We start from the raw sequence: 12,992 nt of genomic DNA, 5'->3' as shown, positions 1-12,992 counted from the left end.
TGCCGGGAGCCAGGTCTGGGGAGCTGGGGACTTGGGCCCCGGGGAGGCTGAGCCTGGGGACAGGGCGCTGGGATCGGGGTGGGGGGTGGGGAGTGAGGGGAGGGGCTGGGGTCTGGTCCCAGGGGCCTCGCTGAGCTGGGGACCGTGGCATGTCAGTCACCCCCGTGGGACCCTGAGCCTGGAACCCATGGGATCCAATCGTCTTCCCTGGGGTCACCACGCTGGGGGAGGGGGGGCAGATTCTCATTGGTCCCAGATTGGCCCCCGCCTTGTGCCGCCCGAACGGAGCCCACCCAGAGAGGAAGAGGCGCGGTGCCACGCGGTGGGAGGATGTGATGACGCTGCTGCGCCCCACGGCGGGGACTCGGGGCTTTTAAAAAGCAGAGGAAGCGTCCGGGCCCCGCGCCCCGGGGCGGCACGGCAGGGCGCGCGCACAGCTCTACCGACGGTCCGGCCGCCGACCAGCGGAGACCAGCGACGCCTGCCAGGCGGACACGTGCCACCCGGCCCGCAGGATGCTCTGGCAGAAATGTAAGCCATTTGCCGGTCCTCCCCCAGGCTCGCGTGCTGACCCGCAGCGTCCGACCCTCAGGAGCTTTACCGAACCGACCCCGAGGTCAAGATGGAGGAGGGGTGAGGGGGACCAGTCATCCAGCCCGGGCAGGGAGCGGGAGCCGGGTCCTCGGAATGGCCGCCGTTCGTGGTGCCGGGCGGGGGTGGCGGGGGTGAGCCAGGCTGGGCGGGAGAAGAGCTGGAGTGGGGAGAGGATGGGTTTTGAGCCCCTCAGGGTCTCCAGCAATCACCCCCGCGACCAAACAGTCAGTTTATGATTCACAAAAACAGGTGCAGCCGTTCTTCCCACCCTGCCCCCCACTCACGGAAAATGTGCTGTCATTTTCGTGGGTAGCTTCTTTGCCCAGCTCCTCCGCCCTGCAGCCCTGAGTGGAAAGGGTTAAAGTCTGTCACTGTTTTCATTCCTTTGACTGGGGTGGAAAAAAATGTGAACCTTTATTTCCATTAAGCGGGAGAGGTCAAAGGTCAAGCCACGACCAGTAGCACCCCTGCAGGTTGCATGGCTTGGGGTGGGAGGTCGGGGGTCCTGGGGAACCCATCAAGGATTCCCGATGAAGGAGGGGATTTGGAGTCACCCTGGAGCCCCAGAGCGAAGTGGGTGGCGGTGCCCGCAGGGGAGGGTGCAGAGCTTAGCCTCTTCTTCAGGTGCCTGCCACCAAGCCCCCGGACCGCCACCTCCAGGATCTCCTAACGGGACTGGTGTGGGCTCGGTATCCCCGGGGAAGGTGGCCGGGGTGGCCTAGGTAGTCGGTAGGCCGTCTCCAATCGCCTGTCGCTCCGGCCTGGATTTACAGATACCTAATCTGTAGCCGGACCCTGCCCGTCCGCCGACTCCACAGCCGGATCCAGGGAGGCAGTCCCAGGCCGTCTCGGTTCGGGTGGGCGGGCAGAGGAGGCCAGGACAATAGAGGCTGCGCCCTGGGCCTCCTGATTCCTGTTCCTGGGATTGGATCCATCCCCGACAATGGGTCGGGAGGGTTTGGGATTTGGAGTCGGGGAGAGGGAGGTGCAGCCCGAGTCGGAAAGACTCCGTCCTGGGACAGTGCCGTCCTTCTCTGAGGGCGACTTGGATCGCGGTGGGAAAGGCAAGGGGGAGGCAGCGGCTCCTGGTTCCTTCCCCACTCACCCCGGGCCTTCCCCGCCGACCCCGCCAGCCGCAAGGAGCTGGGCCGCCAATAGCTGCCGGTGGACGGGAGCTGAGGTGACTGAACCGAGCCGGCCGGCCTGAAAACAGATTGAGTGAGTGAGGTGAGTGAGTGCGTGCGTGCGTATGTGTGTGTAGGCCCAGCGAACAGATTGCAGAATCTCATGAGAAGGGGCAGGGGTGGACAGAGTCGGGAAAGGTGGTGGGCAGGACTGATTAGGATTGGGGAAGAACTGTGGGGAAAGGAACAGAACTGGGAGGGGTGGTGGGCAGCACTGGTGTGGAGGGGGCAGATGTGGGAGCTGAAACCGCAAGGTGTCTGCAGGCGGGAAGGGGAGAGCAGAGCAGAGAGGGCCTGGCTCCAGGTGCCGAGACCAGAGCTGGCCGCAGGCACCCGGTGGAGCAGAGAGGGCCGGGCCCCAGGTGCTAAGATCAGCGTTGGCCGCAGGGACCCGGCCGGTCAGGGTAAAAATAAGCCCGAAAGGAGGAAATGGGTGGGAACCCGGGGCAGGACGAGGCCCGTGAGCTTGCACGTGCAGCGAAGCGAGGGGCCGGGGGGCCGGCTGGCCAGCCGGCGGGGCCGAGGCGGGTGACGCTCCCTCGAGTCTGAGTCTCTACAGGCCAGAGGAAGGGTTGTGCGGGGATCTTGGAGTGGTCGGGGCTCTCCTCCCTCTGCCCCCTCGATAGGGTTTTGTAGGTGGACAAAGCGAAATCAAGATTGCTCTTCCCCAGATTCCCCTACTGGAGCTGGAGGACAAAATGTTCAGAACAAACAGCGGAAACGCTGCCCTCCTAGGGGCAGGGGGTGCGGAGGGATGAGTGAGCACCAGGAATCCATTCCCACAGGTTGCCAGGAACACCAGCAGGTCCAGTGGACATTGGACAGACGAGGGGCCGGCGTCCGTGTTGGGTTCCTGCGAGGGGAGAATGAGGGGTGTTGGTGGTCTGTGCTGGGTCCTTTGGGGAGAGTCAGCGGTCTCTTTTATGGTATTTGTTAAGCACTTACTGTGTGCCAAGCACTGTGTCTTGAATAGTCCGTGCTGGGTCACCGTGGGGCGTGTCAGGGAACAGAGAGGGGAGAGTCCTGGGGGCTGGATGGTCTGTGATGGTTCACTGGGGGAGAGTCAGGGATGGATAGGGGAGAGTCAGGAAGGTTGGGTGGATGAGGAACCGTCCATCCCCAACCATGACTGCGAGATGGCAGTCATCACGCAGTTCCTCCCAACGTCCTGAGGGCACTGAAGGAGTCCACCCTGGGCGGGACAGGCCCCGGGGGCTGACATAGTAATTGCGGAGCACGCACTGGGTGCGGTGCACTGCACTAAGCACTCAGAAGGGTGCAAACCAAAGAGGTGACGTATTTCCTGCCCACCAAGAGCATACAATCTTGCCGGGGCGAGAAACCTAAGAGTCTTTACAACTAGAGTAATTGGAACAAAATAATGGAATGTACAATTGATTAAACATCTATGTACGAGTGCTGAGGATGGTAGACATAAATGTGGACGCTAGGAATGGTTTGTGGGTCGGCACGGCTTGGGATGACGGTGACTGTTTGGGGAAGGCTTCCTGGAGGAGGTGGGGCCTTAGAGGGGTCTCTGAAAGTCTACCTGCTGTGGCAAGGGAGGGAGTTCCAGGCTGGGAGAACAAGGTGAGCGAGAGGACAGAGGCGGGAGAGTCGAGAGCAAGGTACAGCCAGAAGATTGGCTGGGGAGCATTGGGTAGCAGCGGGTGGAAAGAACAGATAGGAAAGGTGTGGCGAGCCTCGAAGCCAGGGCTTGGTTCAGCACTTTTTTCTGTGTCGCGGAGGGACACGGGAATCCAGTGGAGGGTTCTGAAGAGGGTAGAGATGCCGGCCAAACAAGGCTTCAAAGAAGTTGACCCGAGCAGCGGCGTGGAACAGAGAGGCTGGAGGTCGAGAGACCAAGCAGAGAGGCCGATGCAGCAGTCCAGCCGCAGTGTGATCGGCACTCGGGCTAGGGTGGTGGCCGTGAGGGTGGAGAGGAAGGGGTGGAAATGGGAGATATCATATTGGAAGTAGACTGAATGTGGGAGTTGGAAGTCAGCCAGGAGTCAGGGGTGATGTCCAGTTTTAGGTCAGTAGGATGAGGAGAAGGGTGGTGTTCTGATTGAGTTGGGAAATTTAAGGGGAGAGGTGGGTTGTGGCACGAAAATGAACAGCTGGACATATTGCTTTTGAGGTACCAGCCGGACATCCAGGCGGTGGTGTCCTAGAGACAAGAGGAGATGTGGGTTTTTTAGTTCTGGTGAGTTACATGACCCCCGAGCTCGCCTATCTCATCGCCGACCCCTCGCCCACTTCCTGGGCGAAGCAGCGTAGAGAAGCAGTGTAGCGAAGCAGCGTAGCTCAGTGGAAAGAGCACGGGCTTGGGAGTCAGAGGTCATGGGTTCGAATCCCGGTACTGGACGACCCCTGGCGGGGCCGATCCGAGGACCTCACTAAACCATCCAATCGGTAGTAGCGACGGGCGGTGGGTGTCAGCTGTGTGACTGTGGACAAGTCACTTCACTTCTCTGTGCCTCAGTTACCTCATCTGTAAAATGGGAATTAAGACTGTGAGCCTTATGTGGGACAACCTGATTACCCGTATCCACCCCAGCGCTTAGAACAGTGCTCTGCACATAGGAAGCGCTTAAGAAATACATTATTTTCCTGCCTCCCTCTCCCTCCATGTCTTACAGACCACTACTCTCCCCTCCTTCAGAGCCTTATGAAAATCCCTTCTCAAAGAGGCCTTCCTTGACTAAGCCCTCTTTTCCCCTACTCCGTCTCCCCTCCGCGTCACCTTAGCGCTTGGATTTCTACCTTTGTTTTCCCCATCCTCCCATCACATACGTCTGTTTCCGTAATTTATTTTTACGTCTCTCTCCTCCTTCAGACTGTAAGCTCAGTATTAATAATAACACTACTACTACTAATCCTGGTAATTAAGTGCTAGCTAAGTACCAAGCACTGTACTGAGCACTGAGGTGGATACAAGTTAATAATCATAATGCTATATATTACATGCAGAGCACTATATGCAGAGCACTGTTCTAAGCGCTGGGGTAGATACAGGGTAATCAGGTTGTCCCACGTGAGGCTCACAGTTAATCCCCATTTTACAGATGAGGAAACTGAGGCACAGAGAAGTTAAGTGACTCGCCCACAGTCACACAACTGACAAGTGGCAGAGCCGGGATTAGAACCCATGACCTCTGACTCCCAAGCCCGGGCTCTTTCCACTGAGCCACGCTGCTTCTCCAATCAGCTGAATACATGGGATTCACAGTCTGAGTAGGAGGGAGAACAGGCATTGAATTCCCATTTTGCAGATGAGGGAACTGAGGTGCAGACAAGTTAGGTAACTTTTCCAAGGTCACACAGAAGATAGGTGACAGAGCTGGGATTAGAACCCTGGCCCTCTGATTCTCAGGCCTGTACCCTTTCCACTAGGTCACGATGCTTCCTCCTTGTCAGCAGGGAATGTGTGTATGGACTCCGTTATACTGTACTCTCCCGAGTATTTAGTACAGTGCTCTGTTTGTAGTAGGCGCTCAATAAAAAAGGTTGATGGATTGATGGATTGATGGATTGAGATGAGAGGTAGTGGTGTTTGGAGAGGTGGAATTGGAAGTCACCGGCATAGAGTTGGTTGTCATAGCCATGGGTGAAGTGGGGAACTCCCCGAGAGTGGGAGTGGAAGAAGAGTAGGGAGCCCAGAACGGGGCCTTGGGGATGAGGAGAATTGGAGGAGCAGGCAGCGAATGAAACTGAGGAGCGACTGGAGCGGCAGGAGGAGGACCAGGTTAGCCTCAGGATGGTAAAACCGGGGCACCCGTACCGTTTTCCGAAGGAGGGAGCCGGGCGGCGGTACCTGGAGTCGTGGGCGGCCGAGAGAGCGATGAGGATTAGGGCGGAGCAGAGCCCATAGGAATGTGCTCCGAGGAGACCCGTGGTACCTTGGGAGAGTGGCCAATCCCGGTGGGCTGCCGGGCCCGGAGGCCTTCCCTCAGTGGCTCGTCGCCGCCAGCCGGAGTGGAGCGCCTCCCAGCTGACCTCCGGCCCACCGGATGAGTCCTGCTTGGCTGAGCTGGCTTTCGATCTGGGGACTGTGAGTCACAGCTGAGGCTGCAGGTGTGTTCCTTTCCCGTCATATCTGACCCAAAACTTTAAAAATAATACCTTGGGGCGAGGGGCAGGCCGTGGGGAGTCGGCTCTGAAGGTGGGAGGGTCAGGCCTTGGGTGGGGGGGAAGGGGCAGACTGAGGGTAATGGTGGGGAGAAGGAGGAGGGTCAGGCTGGGGTGGGGAGCCAGCTGCAGGGGATAGGCTGGGAGCGTTTGGTGGGGGTGGGGAGGAAGGATGGACAGACTTGGGGAAAGGATGGGGGAGATATGATGGGGGAGGGGAAACGGGAGTGGGGTGTGCTGGAGGAGGGGCAGGCTGGCAGGATATGGTGTGAGTGGGGAGAAAGGATGGATAGGCTGCTTGCCTGCTGTGTAACCATGGGCAAGTCACTAAACTTCTCTGGACCTCAATTCCCTTATCTGCAAAATGGGACTTCACTGCCTGCTCTCCCTTTACTTAGTCTGTGAGTGCCACGTGGAGACTGATTATCTTGTATCTACGGCAGTACTTAGTGCAGTGCTTAGCGCGGTTACCGTTTCACAAATACCACAGTCGTTATTACGATGATGACGGAACTTAGGAGACAGACATTAAAATAAATTACGGATAGGCACATAAGTGCTGTGGGATTGGGGGTGGGGTGAATAAAGGGTACGAATCCAAGAACAAGAGTGATGCAGAAGGGAGAGGGAGAAGAGGAATGCTGGGAAGGGCCAGGTTGGCTGGAGATGGAGCAGATGTGGACGGGGAGAGCCAGGAGAGAGGAACCGACCGAGGAGATTTGTGTTTGGGAGCCTGGAAGTGGGAAGCAGCTGCCGGCCTAGAGCTGGGGCTGGGGCACGTCCAGTGTGTCGTGGGCCGGAGCTGGGGCTGGGCGGGGTCCGCCGGGCTCTTGGCAGGGGCTGGGGTCGGGGGGGGATGCCCGGCTGGTGCGGGGACTTGGTAGGGACCACTGTACCAAAGGCTGCCATCCGTGAAGCACACCGCGAGCAGGTTCAGAGGAAGCCGTAGGTGTTGACTGGCCCACAGGGTCCGGGGGTAGAGTCAGCCAGAACGGGTCATTCCCGGGCTGGTCTGGTGGGCCGAGCTGTGGCTCCCAGGACGCCCCGCTTTCACTGCTGACCGAACTCCGGGATGCAGCCAGGTATCACCGGGAATTCCCTGGGGACAGAGCCGAGCCCCCAGAGCCTTGGCCCAGAGTCTCGGCCCAGAGCAGGCTGGAGCCAGACCCTGAGGCCCCCTCGATTTCATACCAGCCGGCCGCTGCTATGGCGGTAGGAATTGTTCCCTTCGATTCATGCCAGGCCCCGCTCTGCCTCTTCTTCTTCTTCCCCTTCCTGCCTCTCCTGCTTTTTCTCCTGTTCTTCCCACCCTCCTCCTCTTCCCTCTCCTGCTTCTCCCCCTCCTCCTCCATGCCATCCAGCCAGCCCTGGATCCCAAGCTCCTGCCCTGTGGGCCCAGCACTGCACTATGTGCTAAGTGCTTGAGAACCTGTAGCAATCAATCAGTGATATCGATTGACCTCCCTGCATCCTCTCTCTCCCCACTGCAGTCCTCACTTGACTCTGCAGCCAGATCATTTTTCTGAAAAACCGTTCAGTCCGCATCTCCCTACTCAAGTTCTTCCATGGTCGCCCGTACGCCTCCGCGTAAAACAGAAACTCCGTAAGGTTGGCTTTAAAGCACTGTCAGCTCGCCCCCTCCTATTTTACCCTGCTGATTTCCTAATACGACCCAGCCCTCAGATTTCACTCCTCTGACTCCAACCTACTCACTGTATCTCGATCGCCTCTATCTCGCCGTGGACTACTTCCCCACATCCTCCCTCTAGCCTGGAACTTCCTCCCACTTTGTATCTGACAGATCACCACCCTCCCCACCTTCAAAGCCTTATTAAAATCACATCTCCAGAGGCCTTCCCCGACTATGCCCTCATTTCCCCTACTCCCTCTCCCTTCTGCGTCACCTATGTGCTCGATCTTCACCCCACTCGATTTTCACCCCACCCTCAGCCTCACGACACATCATTTATTTTTATATTCATGTCTGTCTCCCCTTGTATGCTGGAAGCTCCTTGTGGGCAGGGAACATGTCGGCCAATTCTGTTGTGTTGTATTCTCCCAAGTGCTTAGTACAGTGCTCTGCATACAGTAAGCGATCAGTAAACACCGGAACACTGTACTAAGCAGTTAGCATTGTACTAAGGGGCAGCAACAAGCTCATTGATGTCCCTCCCGTCAGTCCCCGCAGCTTCCCTCTGGGTCTTCCTGCCGGCCTCTCTCGGGCATCTGAGATTGCAAGGTGGGGCCTCACCTGGACAGGTGATCCTAGAGGTGGAGAGGATGGCTACGAGAGGGGGTGGGGTGGGGTTCCCTGGGCTCCTCCTCCAGGGGCCGTGGCTTATCAACGGCCAAGCCAGCCTACCAAGTCGGTGGTGTTGACAAAGCAAAGTCCAGCGACAGGCCAGCTGGCTGGGGGCTGTGCTCTGTGGGACTCCAGATAAGCAAACAGCTTGGGGCTTCCTGCTCTTTGATCCCTGCCTCTGCCTGCCCCACCTGCTCCCAGGACTAAGTGGGGGAAGGGGAAGGTGTGTGTGTCTAAGTGTGTATGTGTGTGCTGGGGTGGAGGGGGGGGGTGCTATAGGCTGCCACTTGCAGGTCTGCAGATTGAGGGTTGGCCAGGCAGCAGGACTGTGCAGTTGTTAATGGCCTCTCCTTCCTGTGCTCTATTTGGAGGTCCACAAAACCTGGCCCTGTGTTAGGTGGGATTGGTTTCTGCTGGGCAGAAGAGTCGGGGAGGGCAGCCGGCATGGAACTCTACGCTTGTTTCCCCCCGGCTCAGGTTGAGACCACCAGGGAGAGGAGGGGGAGAACAGGAGATCCCCCTCAGGCAGAGAACACAGGAAGATGGGCATGTGTGCGCTCACACACATAGAGTATCCTTTGTAAATTCTTGTCAAAATACTCTTTTTTAAATGTTAACGGTCTGTGAAGCCCTCACCACTCCTTCCCCCAGCTTGACAGTGCCTGATTTTCTATTTGATTGGGTCTCCGGGCCAAACGGGGCCACTCCTGGACTATAGAAAGCCGCTCTGGCAGTTGCCAGGTAAAGGAGGGGACCCTCGAGGAGCCCACCTTCTAGAGGAGAGGCTGGGCTCTCTTCCAGGGGAGATCCTGTATCAACAGCCTCCTGCAAGCAGTCAAGTCAGTGGGAAATGGTGGCCCCTCTGTGATGATGGGCCTGGCGGGGGGGGGGGGGGGTGGGGACCCCGCCCTGAGGAGATTGGCCCTCAGTTGCCATCTGACCTCTCCCACCGCTCAGGCCGGGTGTCAGGGTGGGGTCTGGGGACCACAGGCGGCGGGGGAGGGGAGGCTGGGGCGGACCTCCCCTCGGTGGTGGCTGCGTGGCAAAGAAAGCCTACAGAGTTCTGATCGTCCTTGCCAGCTTCTGCCCCGGAACAGCCCCCCGCCCAGCCACAGCACCCCCCGCCGCCCCGGCCCTACCAAGGCGTCCGAGTCAAGGAGCCGGTGAAGGAGCTGCTGAGGAGGAAGCGTGGACACGCTAGCGGCGGTGTGGCCACGGCCACTGCGGTGAGGAAGTTGGGGCAGACCGGGTGCTGGGAGGATCGAGGCGGAGGGGGGCACCAGGGCAGAGGGAAGGCTGGAAAGATGAGGGGTGGAGGGGACCCCAGGGGACCTGGGAGCAGGGAGATGGGTGGAGGGGCTGGAGTCCGCGGTGGAGAGTAGGTAACGGGGGCGGCCGGGGAAGGCCTCCGGCGGTCGGACGTGGAGCCTCTCCTGTTGATGCTGACCGGCGGTTCGGGCAGTGGAGGCCTGAAGGGAATTCAAACCCACTGACATCCTGCAGCCGGTCAGTCAATCCATGGTATTTATTGAGCTCCTACTGTATGCAGAGCACTGTACTAAATGCTTGGGAAAGTCCAATAGACAGGGTACCCTCTCCAGCCTTTCCTCTATTCCTCACTGCTCCCTCCCGGCCCCAGGCAGCTGGGTGAGTCAAGGCTGTGACCCCAGGGTGCTCCCTTTCTCCCCTGCAGGTGGTGTTGCCTCACCCTCCACTCACCACCTTCTCCGCTGTGGGTAAGCCCAGACCCTTGCCTTGCCAACCCCGATCCTCCCCCTGTCCCGCCTCATCAACCCTGATCGATCCCCCCACTCCCTGCCCCCTCTCCTGCTTCCAATCCCTCCTCCCCGATTCTCTCCACCCCGCTCTCCTTCGCTGCGGCCTCTTACTCTGCTCTCCCCGACAGGGCCGCTGTGCCTGGAGGCGGAGGAGCCCTTGGTCGGGATGCCCGAGGACGGGGCCCCACTGTGTGCCAGCTGGCTCGCCCCACCCGGCCCCGCCGCCCTGCAGCCGCTGGGCCCGTGGGCCTCCTACCCTGACTTCGTGTTGCCGGACGCTGCCGTCAGCTGCCCCTATGCGGCCGACATGTTTGTTCAGCCGGTGGGCTCCGGGTACACCGTTGTGGGGCCCTCCTCTCTACTGAGCTGCGGCCCTCAGCCCCTTCTCCCCAACTTCACGGTAGGTCCTCCCGCCCCAGCTCAGAGTCCTCTCCCCACAGGAAGTTCTTCCTTACATCTAACCCAGCCCCACATCTCTTGCTGCAGGGCGGGCCTTGGGGGATGGCTATTTGGGCAGCCCCTGGGGTCCCGCCCCTGGGGGGCCGTGCACCGACGGGCTCCCACCTCGGGTTCCCCCGATTCCCGCCACAGGACGGGGGCATCTGGGGAGGAGCGGGTGGGCAATGCTGGGCTGAGGGATGGCTGTTCCTGGGAGAACCCCCAGGGGTACCCCTTCCCATGGAACCACTGACCCCTGGTCTCCTCCCGCCAACTCCCAACAGACCCGCGGGGCGGTCCCGGCCGGCGGAGCCCAGCTGGAGGCTTCGGACTCCCAGATGCCTCTGACCTACTTCCCGTGGGCCCAGCCTCTCTCTGCCCTACCGGCCGCCCCCCTGCAATACCAGCCTCCGGCCCCGTGCCCACCGCTGCCGGGTGCGCCGTTTGTCCCCCTGCCCGTCGCGCTCTCTGAGCCGGCTCCCCAGGCACCGGAGGGGGCCGCGGGGCCCGGGGAGGCTGGAAGGGCAGCGGGCCCCGTGCCCGTGGAGAAGCTGCTGCTGGAAGAGGAGGAACAAGATACTTATGTTCTCAGCCACCCCCTGTCCGTGGAGGGGTTCTAGGGGCCCCCCGACCACCTCCTCCACCCGTTCCCACCTGGCCCCACCCACTTGGGGCCAGCCCTCGGCTCCTGCTAATGTCAGTGTTCCCTTCCCCTCCTGCCCCTCTGGGGCCAACGGGGGAGGCTCGTTGGCCTAGGACAGCTGGGCCCGCCCCCTGCTCTGCCCACTCCCCGTCTGTCCAGCCCAGAGGCCGAAGTGACCCACCAGCGAGACGGACTTTGCGGGTCGTGGCAGGGTGCCGGGTCCTGACTGATCGGCACCGGTCTAGAGCAGGAGCCTTTTGGGCCGTGGCATCGGCGCTCCCCATCCTCTTTGTCATCCTCCCTCCCGCCACAGTGTGGCCTGGGGTGCGGGTGCTTGGTCCCGGGTCTGTGGGCTGGGCTTAGCTGGGAGCGGCTTGGACCTATGTAGATCTTTGGTGTTGGGTTGGCCTTTCCTGGCCTGAGGTTCATGGTAACCGGGGAGCGGTCGCTTCTGAGTTCTCCTGGTCCCCGAGCCTCTAGGCCTCAGGTGACGGGGCCTGAGGCACCCCAGGGGACTTGCCAGGTGCCCAGGTGGACAGACGGTGCATGATCCAGACCCAGTGTATTTCCAGAACCCATCGGCAACGACCTGATAACGTGGGATTTTTCCGGGCTTCAATTTCGGCCCTGGAGGCTTCAGAGCCCTACGGGTCGGCGGTCGTGGCTGTGCCTGACAGAGACACCTAGCAGAGAAATGACGTCACTTCCCGCCTTCCTTGTTTCCTCCTGCAGCCTGTGTTGGAAGCCACCCCCGCCGCCGTCCCCGCCCCTTCCCTGTCCCCCATCGCCTCCACCAGATTTCTTTTTGGGTTATCTTGGACCCAAGGACGTTTCAATAAAGACCTGAAGACCCTCCCATGGCTCGGGCACATTATTTCCACCCCATCCCCAGGGCCCCACCCAGGACCCTGCTGCCTTCCATCCTGAACTTGGGGCCTTTGGCCAAGGGGTTTGGCGGGGATCTGGGAGAGGCCCTGAACTGAAATTTAGGTGGGGGACACCGGGCTGTGGCAAGCCTACGTGGGTGAGGGATACCGGGGGAGCGAGTCCCCAGTTCCAAGGAGGCAGAGGGGGGTACCACCGCCTTGCGCGTTTCTAGCTCGGGTCTTCCAACCATACCTGGATTGCTGCCTATGGTGTGGTCCCCTCCTGTGAATGTTAGAGAAGCAGCGTGCCTTTGTGGCAAGAGCCCGGGCTTGGGAGTCAGAAGACGTGGATTCTAATCCCGACTCTGCCACTTGTCTGCTGTGTGACCTTGGGCGAGGCACTTCACTTCTCTGTGCCTCAGTTCCTTCACCTGTAAAATGGGGATTAAGACTGTGAGCTCCCCCTCACCCCCCTGGAACAACCTGATTACCTTGTATCTACCCCAGCGCTTAGAACAATGCTTGGCACCTAGTAAGCGCTTAACAAAGGCCATCATTATTATTATTATGTTCTGTTGCTTCTCACAAGTCGGGGGCTCTTCTTTCATGACCAAAGCCTAAAGGAGTAGCAGGCCAAAGACCTGATTCTGTGAGATGGGGAGAGCTGGTATAGGGCCTTGGAGACTGGCAGTGGGACTTCCAGCTGGAGGCCCAAGTTGCTGGGGAAACAGAGTGTTTGGGGACTGAAGACGGAGAACTTCTTGACAATAGGGATCGTATCTACCAACTGTGTTGTCTCGCATTCTCCCAAGCACTCAGTACAGTGCTCTGCTCACAGTAAGCGCTCCACAAATACCACTGAGCGGTAGGTTGATTGAGTGACGTCTTGGAAAGATAACCTGGGCAGCCGTGTGGAACGCGGACTGAAGAGGGGAAAAGCTAGAGTCAGGGAGATGAGCGAGGAGGCCGATACTGTAGTTCGGCGATGCGATAAGAACGTGAGCCAGAGTGATGGCTATTTTGGGGTGAGAGGAAAAGGTGAGGCCGGGAAATGTC

At 59.7% G+C, this 12,992-nt stretch overlaps 1 protein-coding gene across 1 annotated transcript; it reads left to right on the top strand.

Moving 5' to 3' along the window:
* The first annotated feature begins 230 nt into the window (after positions 1-230).
* Positions 231-11,925, top strand: POU2AF1 (POU class 2 homeobox associating factor 1). Its single transcript, XM_029048676.2, has 5 exons — positions 231-531; positions 9,292-9,437; positions 9,905-9,947; positions 10,118-10,389; positions 10,712-11,925. The coding sequence occupies exons 1-5, from the start codon at positions 516-518 to the stop codon at positions 11,045-11,047; spliced, it is 813 nt and encodes a 270-aa protein (XP_028904509.1). The 5' UTR covers positions 231-515; the 3' UTR covers positions 11,048-11,925.
* Positions 11,926-12,992: the final 1,067 nt, after the last annotated feature.

Source organism: Ornithorhynchus anatinus, chromosome 21 (genome assembly GCF_004115215.2).
Source record: "Ornithorhynchus anatinus isolate Pmale09 chromosome 21, mOrnAna1.pri.v4, whole genome shotgun sequence".
NCBI classification, from domain to species: domain Eukaryota; kingdom Metazoa; phylum Chordata; class Mammalia; order Monotremata; family Ornithorhynchidae; genus Ornithorhynchus; species Ornithorhynchus anatinus.
Note: the sequence above shows the minus strand (reverse complement) of the source record. Positions and strands in the feature narration are given on the sequence as shown.